At 45.7% G+C, this 11007-nt stretch overlaps 1 protein-coding gene across 1 annotated transcript in view; it reads left to right on the forward strand.

Annotated features, from left to right (window-relative positions):
• The window catches only part of LOC140209611 (tubulin alpha-1C chain-like), a 45857-nt gene extending 36717 nt beyond the window's left edge, over positions 1-9140 (forward strand). Inside the window, exons 4-5 of the mRNA XM_072277881.1 lie at positions 6196-6876; positions 8847-9140. Coding sequence (XP_072133982.1) covers positions 6196-6876; positions 8847-9140 — 975 coding nt within the window. The remainder of the gene's footprint in view (positions 1-6195; positions 6877-8846) is intronic.
• The last annotated feature ends 1867 nt before the right edge of the window (positions 9141-11007 follow it).

Consider the following 11007-nt stretch of genomic DNA (forward strand, 5'->3'; position numbering starts at 1 on the left):
ACCCAGTGTCAGCAGTAATTCCTCATTCCCAGGAAAGCCACCACCACTATCTGTTTTTTTTTTTTTGGTTGCAGGTCTGGGAGCCTGCACAATGGCAGTCACAAGCTGCAGCCTCGAATGGTGGGTTCCCTTGCGCAGTACACACCCAGATATGTTCCTATAGGCTGGCAGAGTTATAATTTTAACAGGGAGGCTCTATGTCCTCTGGCGGCCAAACGATTCAACAACGTCACAGACTCTTCTCTACAATCAGTCAGTGTCTGTGAGGCAACAATAACTCATCTGCATATTGTAAAACCATGCTGCCTCTGGGCAGTAGTAAATTTACTAGATCATCCCGGTTAGTGGCTGTGTAGACAGCTGGGCTTTCTGTACAGCCCTGCGGTAGTCTTGTCCACATATAATGCTGTCCATTATATACAAAAGCAGACACTGACTGACCTTGCACAGTGGTATAGAGAAAAAAGGCAGAGCACAATTCAATCACCATATACCAACAGGACTCCGAAGGGATAAAGGCCAATGTCACATTTGTGTCCGGAAGGGCTTCGAGCTAGTCGCAGAACCCCTTGTTGCAATAGCATCCCTATGACAGGTTCAAAACTGCTGACGGTCCCTGGAGATGGGCGCTATTGCCTGATGGACGGTAGTCGGGTGTTTCGTTTAAGAGTCACCTGATGGGGAGCTACAGATTTCACTAGTCCAACATAATTCTATGTTGTGTCCAGGATACAAGATCCACCCTGTGAATACCTTGTGGATCACTCAATTGGAGTACAGGAGGAGTTCTCTGTCTATGGAATTCACAGTTGGCACATAACGCAGTTACTGTGATTACCCCTGTATCTGGTCCATAGTAAGTCACCCCTCTCTGGTTAGGTGGTGTTCTGCATTCCAACACCCGCCTCACCATAGTTCCCAAATCCTTAGGCTTAAAAGGGGATTTCACTGCTAATCAGACATGGGGCAGTGAATGTGTGCCCCTGAGGAAGAATTCCTCCTGTTTTCTTTTGAACTGAACCTCAGCTGCTAATCCCTCAGGGCCAAAAATTACCCTACCCGATAAGAATATTAGCCCCCTCTTGCCTTCATGTTGATTTGCTTGGTTTCTATAATTGTCATTGGGATCTGGATCCCGGAAGGCCGCAGTACAATGTAGTGCAGTTACTAGTTTACAAGTTTCAATTACAGCGTCCAGAAATCCCCCTGCTTTAATGTCAGCTTCAATTTGCTGCCATAGCCAATTTTCCCAGGAATTTCCCTCAAAACACTAGCTATAGAGAGTAGCTGGGTCCTCAGTTTCTTATAGCGGAGTTCAGGCAGTCTGTTTTTGGGAATTTCAAGATACAATCCTTCAGAGGTACAATGAATAATGGCATCCAAGCAAATTAACAGGTAAATTCTCAGCTACAACAAATGTTTCATCAATCAAATTATTCCCGGTCTTTATTTCAACAGGCTTGGACAGGGGGTTCTTTGATAGGAACTATTACTATTCCTACAGTCTTAAGGTAATGCCACGGAAGGGTGCACGGGTGATTCTGTAGCACAGGAATCGATCAGGACTCGTATTCTTCTATTATCTGTGTCTAACATGAGGTTTCTTCAAAGCCTGATAATTGCTGCCTGTATTGCCCACCCTTCGTGGCCCCCCCATTCTTGGTTAAAGGGGTTACAATTAAAGGGTTTGTGCCTGGTCCTAATTCCCCTCTTTTGTCTTTATCAGGGTCTCTTCCCTTTTCACTCCATCTGCTTCAGCACTCCTTAGCCCAATGACCTTTCCTTCCACACCACCTGCATACATCCTGTCTCTCGTTTCTACACTTGGTCTCTCTCTCAACTCACCTCACTTTTGTTGCACACACTGTTCCTTTTCTCTGTGATTTTTAAATAGTCCACTCCTATCCAAATCCTCATTAATGACATCCTCCCAATTTTTGTTTTGCCATTCCAGATTGGTGAATTTAAAAGAACGTGCTAATTAATAAATGCTTGCACTGCCAGTGGGTCGTTTCCCAGTGGGGGGATTCCTGCACTAGACTCCCAAGTACCTTCAAACTGGGCAAAAAAATCAGTAGTAGTCTCCCCCTTCTTTTGCTGACATCTAGTTATTTCTCCAAAGTCACTGTGTTGCCTGGCTCCTGCGAGAATGGCATCTTTTGCTCTGTTCAGCCAAGCATTCATTCCATCAGTAGGACTCCCATCACCATTCCCCGGTGGTGGGGCCCAGTACCCTCGTGGTTCCTGGGGCGCATTGGGAAATCCTGTTCTAACTCCTGGCCAGGAAATCCCATAGTCTCCTTAAACAATGCCTGGACATCTCCAGGTAATGGATTAAACATTTGGCAAGTCTGGTCCAACCAACTATAGAAGGCTACTGGTTTGCGTAGTGGACTGGGGTTTCACTAATCATGTTGCATACCTCAGCCAGGGTCCAGGGTTTGAGTATTGGGACATTCCCTACTATTTTGTGAGCAGCCTGGAGCAGAGAGTCTGAACTATTCACCAACCACTCCTCAGTTTGGCCCCCATGTGCCCCGTATGTTTGTGAACTTGTCACAGGTCTGTCACTTGACCTGGTCTGTGAATGGTTCTCCCCTCAGTCCCTGGGTCGTGATGTCCCAATCCCCACTCCCCCACAGGAACCGCCGGTTCCCTCTGCTGTTGCTGCTGTGGACAGTCACGATGCTGGGGCTCCCCATCAACTATTTCTCTATCATCCAGAAGTTCCAGACAACGGGAAGGTGGTGCTATTTGAACATACAGTCCAGTGCCTGAGGCCGTCGGAGCCGAGAATTCTGATGTGGCAGTGAGCGTGGGGGGGGGGGGGTTGCCTGGGCCTTTTGTGTAATTTGTTCTTCCTCTTTTTTAGGTTTAACCTTCAGAGGCTGGTGTTGCTTACCTACCTCTCCCCATATGTCAAAACACCACATCATATACTCTATGTCCCAATTGGGATCTGTGGTCCCCAGCTTTTGTTTCATTTCGCCAATACAGAATCTTCTTTAGATCAGAGGATCTGCCCTGAGGCCAACCCACACCTCTCCACCCACAGAAATCCCAAGAAAAAGTTATAGAGTACCCGCTATCTCCCATTTCCAGCCAAACCTTGTCCACGGGCGACCCCAGGAGAACCAGCCTAAGAGCTGTCTCATCTTCCTAATATTTTTCTATCTTCTTTCTGGTGTTCTTGTTCATATGCACTGTCATCAGGGGACCAGCAGGCCACATCCTGGCGTTTGGTGTTGATCCATAATTGCTTCTCCAATTTTCTTTCTGGGGTTTACTGTCCCGGTTACCCATTTTACCTACCTGTTAATTGCTGTCTACAAAGGACGTAAACACTTAAAACATACAGAGATGTACACTCAAAAACATATAATCTTATACTCTGTATAATCCCTTTACCCTTTTCCATTGGCCAATGGGGCAGGTTCTAATCTCGAGGTCTTAACTGTTTTAATACCATCTTTTAATAGCCTTCGTTTTCATAGTCTTTTAATCCGAGCTTCCAAACCCTATCTTGTTCTGAGTCCAAACTCAGGGATGGTCACCGGTCGGTATGTGGCAGCTCCACTCCCTACCCTGGTCTTGACCTCGATCTTTCAAGCAAGTCTCATGGGTGGCTACCCTGGTCTGATCTTGACAATAAGCAGGTCTTTCAGATGGGTTCATTGGGATCCCATCCTTGTCACCAGATTCTGTTAGAGAATTTAGTACCGATCAAACACAAAGTAGGCAAAGACCTCGAAGCTGGTTACCACCTTTACTTCGTGAATTCACAGGGACTCTGCCAACGCAAGATTACTGTTCCAATTTATACAGTAAATCTAATCATACTAGGTCAGACGGTCTCCTGATACGGTTTCTGCAATTTACACAACATTAGCACAGGCCCTGCCGAAGGGTTTCGGCCCGAAACACCTACGCTCTGTCCGCCAGAGAAAGCAGGATCTCCCAGTGGCCACACATTTTAATTCCACGTCCCATTCCCATTCTGATATGTCTATCCACAGTCTCCTCTACAGTAAAGATGAAGCCACATTCACGTTGGAGGAACAACACCTTGTATTCCGTCTGGGTAGCCTCCAACCTGATGGCATGAACATTGACTTCTCAAACTTCCGCTAATGCCCCACTTCTCCCTCGTACCTCATCCATTATTTATTTATATACACACATTCTTTCTCTCTCTCTCTCTCTCCTTTTTCTCCCTCTGTCCCTCTGACTATACCCCTTGCCCATCCTCTGGGCTCCCCCCCCCATCTCTCTCCCCGGACCTCCTGTCCCATGATCCTCTCATATCCCCTTTGCCAATCACCTGTCCAGCTCTTGGCTCCATCCCTCGCCCTCCTGTCTTCTCCTATCATTTTGGATCTCCCCCTCCCCCTCCCACTTTCAAATCTCTTACTAGCTCTTCTTTCAGTTAGTCCTGACGAAGGGTCTCGGCCCGAAACGTCAACTGTACCTCTTCTTAGAGATGCCGCCTGGCCTGCTGCGTTCACCGGCAACTTTGATGTGTGTGACTTCTTACCTGACCTGCTTAGTTCCTTCAGCATCCTAGGATTTCCAGCATCTGCAAATTTTCTCTTGTTTGTACAATCAGTTCCTCATTCCCCAGAGTACCAAACAAAATGTTAACCTCAAAATGCTGCAGGAACTCAGCAGGCCAGGCAGCATCTTTGGGAAAAAAGTGTAGTCGAAGTTTCGGGCCAAGGCCCACTGATTTCCAGCATCTGCAGATTTTCTCTTTTTGTAATTTGTTAATCACATTGCCTCTCAACAATTAGCATCTATACAACCAGTTCCTCATTGATACCAGATCGATTGTTAGTACAAAGAAGATAGATCCATTCTGTTTTTTTATCATGCTGTCCCCACGATTCTCCCATTCCCCAGTCCTCAAGCTTAACCCCTTTCCTCCACACTGCTGCCCATCCTTCACCCCTCCCTGGGCAACCTATCACCAGCCTGATGCAGTCTTACCCTTCCCCTTTCCACTATCTGTCGCTATACAAATCCTTGACCCACAACATTGACAATTCCTTTCAGTAAACACAAGAGATTCTGCAAATGTTGGAAATCCAGAGTAACACATACAAAATGCTGGAAGCAGCATCTATAGAGGGGAAAAACAGTCAACATCCCAGGAAATGAAGTCGGGTAAGGGGGAAGGTGGGTGAGTAGGGGAACAGGAAATGAAGTAAGAAGCTGGGAAATGATATGTGGAAGAGGTAATGGGCTGAGAGAAGAAGGAATCTGATAGGAGAGGAGAGTGGACCATAGAAGGAAGGGGAGAAGGGGGAGGTGATGGGCAGGATAGGAAAAGAGAGGGGGTAACGGGAGTCAGAATGGAGAATTGAAGAGTGGAGAAAGGGAGAGAAATTACTGTAAGTTAGTGAAATTGGTTCATGCAGTGAGGTTAGAGGCTTCCCCTCCGTAGATGCTGCCTGACCTGCTTAGTTCCTCCAGCATTTTGTGTGTTGCTCCAGATTTCCAGCATCTGAAGAATTTCTTTTGTTGTTTTCTCCCCAAGGAGGGAGGATTGGCTGTTTATTCTCAGACTGCTGTTTGCCTCTTCCACCTATTCCCTCCCAGCTTCTTAATTCATCCCACCTTCTCCCTCACCTGGTCTCACCATCACCTGCCAGCTTGTACTCCTCCTTTCCCCATCTTCTTATTCTGGCTTCGCATTCCCATCGTCACATGTCAATCCATGGCCTCCTCTACTGCCAAAATAAACCCCCTTTCAGATTGGAGGAGCAACACCTCATATCCCATCTGGGTAGCCTCCAACCTGATGCATGAACATTGATTTCACTAACCTGGTAATTTCACCTCATCTCCCTTCTTTCTTTTTCCATTCTCCTTACCCACTCATCAACTCCCACTGGTTCCCCTCCTTCTTGTCTTGCTTCCATTGCCCACTATCCTCTCCTATCAAATTCCTCCTTCAGCCCTTTACCTGTCCCTTCACAGCTTCTTACTTCAACCCCCCACCCACCCACTTTCCCCTCACCTGGCTCCTGCTCCCATCCTTTCCAGTCCTGATGAAGGGTCTCACCTGAAACGCTTATTGTTATTCATTTCCATAGATGATGCCTGACCTGTTGAATTCCTCCAGCATTTTGTGTGTGTTGCTCTGGATTTCCAGCATCAGCAGGCCCCTTTGTGCTTATCCTTTGTCTTTTTCAGTCAGACCAATGCATGGGTCTCCAAGGCTTCCTGATATTCCACAGCTTTGGTGGAGGTACGGGATCCGGCTTCACCTCCCTGTTGATGGAGCGTCTATCTGTCAATTATGGGAAGAAATCCAAGCTGGAGTTTGCAATCTACCCAGCTCCACAGATCTCCACAGCCGTGGTGGAGCCCTACAACTCCATTCTCACCACTCACACTACCTTGGAGCACTCTGACTGTGCCTTCATGGTGGACAACGAAGCCATTTATGACATCTGCTGTAGAAACCTCGACATAGATTGCCCCACATACATCAATCTCAATCGTCTGATTGGTCAGATAGTGTCCTCCATCACTGCCTCACTGCGCTTCAACGGGGCTTTGAATGTCGACCTGACAGAGTTCCAGACAAACCTGGTCCCCTACCCACGCATCCACTTCCCACTGGTCACCTACGCGCCCATTATCTCTGTGGAAAAGGCCTACCATGAGCAGCTGTCCGTGGCCGAGATCACCAATGCCTGCTTCGAGCCTGCCAACCAGATGGTGAAGTGTGACCCTCGCCACGGAAAGTATATGGCATGCTGCATGCTCTACCGGGGTGACGTGGTGCCCAAGGACGTCAATGCCGCCATCGCCACCATTAAGAACAAGCGGACGATTCAGTTTGTGGACTGGTGCCCTACTGGGTTCAAGGTGAGAGTTATCAAAACACCTCTCCTCTTATCCACAGCCCGTGTATCTCATTCCCAATGAAGGTTAACTCAATTTCCTAAAGGTTAACTTGCAGGTTGAGCTGGTGGTAAGGATGGCAAATGTAATGTGATACTGAGGTTTTATAAGGCACTGGACAGATCACACTTGGAGTATTTGTGCTCCTTATCTAAGAAAGGATGTGCAAGTAATGGAGAGGGTCCAGAGGAGTTTCACGAGAATATTTCCAGGAATAAAAGGTTAACATATGAGTGTTTGATGGCTCTGGGCCTGTACATGTAGAATTTAGAAGAAGGAGGAGGGAAATCTCATTGGAACCTACTGAATGTTGAAAGGCCTAGTTTGAGTACATGTGGAGAGGATGTTTCCTATAGTGTGAGAGTCTAGGACCAGAAGCCACAGCCTCAAAATAGAAGGCCTTCCCTTTGGAACAGAGATGAGGAGGAATTTCTTTAGCCAGAGGGTGGTGAATCTGTGGAGGCTATGTCATTGGGTATATTTAAAGGGAGGTTGATAAGTCGTTGGTTGCAAGGAGAAGGCAGAAGAATGGGGTTGAGAGGGATAATAAATCAGGCATGAATGAATGGACGAGCAGACTCTGGGCCAAATGGCCATAATCTGCTCCTATGTCTTGTGATCTTATGAAGCAGAACCAAAATATCCCTTCAACTTCCCTCAGATAAGAGCAACTCAAGTTTTCCAGTCAACACATTTTACAACAGTTCCATACTAACAATTCTCTGAATACCTTCAAAAGGAGAGAAAGAGGAAAAGTGAGGGACTGTGTGCGAGGGAAGGGTTTGATTGCTCGTACAAGGTCGGCACAAAGGTCTCCTCGGAAAGTAGAAGTGTTAGCTTTGACTGTGTAGGATGTTTTCTGAGACCACGAGGGGTTTATGTGATGTACACTCCCTGGAGGTTGGTAGTTCTTGCAGTTGACACAGAAGGCACAGTCTGAGTGTTCCAAGGTATTAAAGATGAGTGTGAGTGGTGCAAGTTCTCCTGAAGTCAAATACCATCAAAACACAAGTTTGCATTTTAGGGAAGACTTCCGGTCTTTCTCACCAGGCGAGGAGTCACGAGGGCAGCTGGGGAAGGAAAGTGACTTCCGGGCTTGTCACTGACATGCACATCAGAGCATACAGTATGTCATGAAATTTGTTGTTTTGCAGCAGTAGTACATTGAATTACATAAGTTTAAAAAATTATAAATTACAATAAGAAATATATATATAATTTCATGTATTCTTATATTCCTGGTTGTAACTTATAGTAATTGCACTGTACTGCTGCCACAAAACAAATTTCATTACATAAACAGGTCAGTGATTTTAAAAAAAACCTGATTCTGGTTCTGATTAGATTTTTTATCAACAACTAAAGATTCAAGATTGTTTATTGTTATTCTGCAGTATACAAGTATAAAGGAGAATGAAATGTTTGTTGGTCCAGATCTGATGCAGCATAAAAGAAACACACAATAACCATAAAGAACACCATAAAAAACACAAACACAGGAGATTCTGCAGATCCTGGAAATCTAGAGCAACACACACAAAATGCTGGAGGAACTCGGCAGGCCAGGCAGCATCAATGAAAATGAATAATTGGCTGAGATCTTTCATCAGGACTGGAAAGGAAAAGGGAAGACTCCAGAATAAAAATGTGGAAGGAGGGGAAGGAGGACAAGTTAGAATGTGATAGTGAAACCAAGCGGGTGGGAAAGGTAAAGGGCTGGAGAAGAAGGGAGTGGATCATGGGAGAAAGGGAAGGAGGAAGGGCACAGGGGTAAATGATAGGCAGGTGGGGAGAAGAGGTAAGGGGCCAGAGTGGGGAATAGAAGAAAAGGGATGGGGAAGGGAAAAAACACAAATAAATGTAAATATAAAGCAATCCTATAAAACACAGTGTACAAGAAGTCCTAAAATGGCTTCTGCTCCTCTGATTGTCAGGTTGGGATCAATTACAAGCCTCCCACTGTGGTACCAGGGGGTGACCTGGCGAAGGTCCAGCGAGCCGTCTGCATGCTGAGCAACACGACAGCCATAGCTGAAGCCTGGGCGCGCCTGGACCACAAGTTTGACTTGATGTACACCAAGCGTGCATTTGTCCATTGGTTTGTGGGTGAGGGCATGGAAGAGGGAGAGTTTGCAGAGGCAAGGGAAGATTTGGCTACGCTGGAGAAAGACTATGAAGAAGTGGGGGCAGACACCTTGCCAGAGGAAGATGACGGAGAAGAATACTGAAAGGCACATTCTGGCCGTATACATATCAATATCAATACATATACTGTACAAGTTACCCTGTGCAACATGTAAACTGCAATGAATAAATTTTAAGATTGTTGCTGTTTTAAGACCATAAGACATAGGAGCACAATTAGGACATTCAGCCCTTTCAGTCTGCTCTACCATCCCATTTTGGCTGATTTATTATCCCTCTCATTCTTCTGCCTTCCCCCAGTAACCTTTGATGCCCTTACTCAGGTTGACAGGTATTTTGTTAGTGAAGGCATCAAAGGCTACGAGGAGAAGGCAGAAGAATAGGATTGAGAGGGATAATAAATCAGCCAGGTAAGAATGGAGAAGACTCAATGGGCTGAATGGCCTGAACCTGCTCCATTGTATTATGGTCTTATTGCCTAATCAAGAACCTATCAACCTCTGCTTGCTTTAAATATTCCCAATGACTTAGCCTTCACAGCCGTCTGTGGCAATGAATTCCACAGACTCACCACTCCCTGGCCAAAGAAATGCCTCCTCATCTCTGTTTTAAAGGGACATCAGTCTATTCTGGGGCTGTGCTGTCTAGTCCTGGACTCCCCCACTATTGAAAACATCCTCTCCACATCCACTCTTTCTGGCCTTTCAATATTCGACAGGTTTCGATGAAATAGCCCCTTCATTCTTCTAAACTCCAGTGAGTACAGGACTAGGACCATCAATTGCTCTTCATTCATTAACCCTTTCATTCCTGGGATAATTCTCATGCATCTTCTCTCGACACTCTCCGATACCAGCACATCCTTTCTTAAATGAGGGGCCCAAAACAGCCCACAAAACTCCAAGTGCAATCTGATAGACTTAAAGTGAAGTCTTCTAGAACCTCAGCATTACATCATTGCTTTTATATTCTAGACCTCTCAAAATGGTAATGTAGGGGTTACTTGAAAACAACCCAACACCACTGAGAGACTAAACCAAGGCAATCGACACTGTATGATGCACTTCCAAATAACAAATTTCCAAGTCAAAAAAGGTACATTCGATCCTTTATTGTGAAATCAGTAAAGACAAACGATGTGGTAACAATAAAAAACTAATGAAGCTAAATTAGTGATCTTAGCATTCAAATCAGTGCAACTAAGTGTTCTAATTAGTAAAGTTAGTGTAATTAAGTAGTCAACAAAAGATATCATTCTCTGTGGCTCACTCCCTCTGGCTAACAACTAATGAACTCCCAAGTATGAAAACGAAACTACACTCATTTGCTTCTACTGCACCCCAAACCAAGGGACAGATTACCAAAACAAAGATGCCACAAAATATGGACAGAAAATAGATACAACTACATACTACTAAAATAGGAGACATAAAATCTTCAAGGACAAACATCTTAACATTTATACGAATGTCCTCTTTCTTCTTTCTTCTCCCAGACAAGTCATGTAACAATCATCTAGACCACTACTGCGAAGCCTCTTCCGGTGATGCCTACACCGAAGAAGTTTAGATCCTCTCTTCGACGGGAGTTCAGTGAAACCATCTCTCACTGCTCCCCATCTGTAATTTCTTTGGCTCTTCAACTTTTCGACCACACTTTGACTCAGACTCGCTATAACAGCCATATATCCTTTCTTGGAACGTGCCTCCGTCGCCAACTTACTCCAGTTGGCTTTAGGATTCATTTCCAAGCCTCTCAATTTGGACCTTCTGAGGATCCCAGGTACTCACATTTTATTGACTCTGCCTCTCGCCGCTTCTCCCGTCAAGCTCTGAAGGCGACTCTCTCCGCCATGAGGAGGTACTTGGTGTCCTTATCCCAGACCCTTCCACACCTTCGGGACACTCTCTTCGCCGCCTGTAATGGTCCTACCGGTTATTTCATCCTCCG

The sequence above is a fragment of the Mobula birostris genome, chromosome 14 (assembly GCF_030028105.1).
Source record: "Mobula birostris isolate sMobBir1 chromosome 14, sMobBir1.hap1, whole genome shotgun sequence".
Taxonomy (NCBI): Eukaryota; Metazoa; Chordata; class Chondrichthyes; order Myliobatiformes; family Myliobatidae; genus Mobula; species Mobula birostris.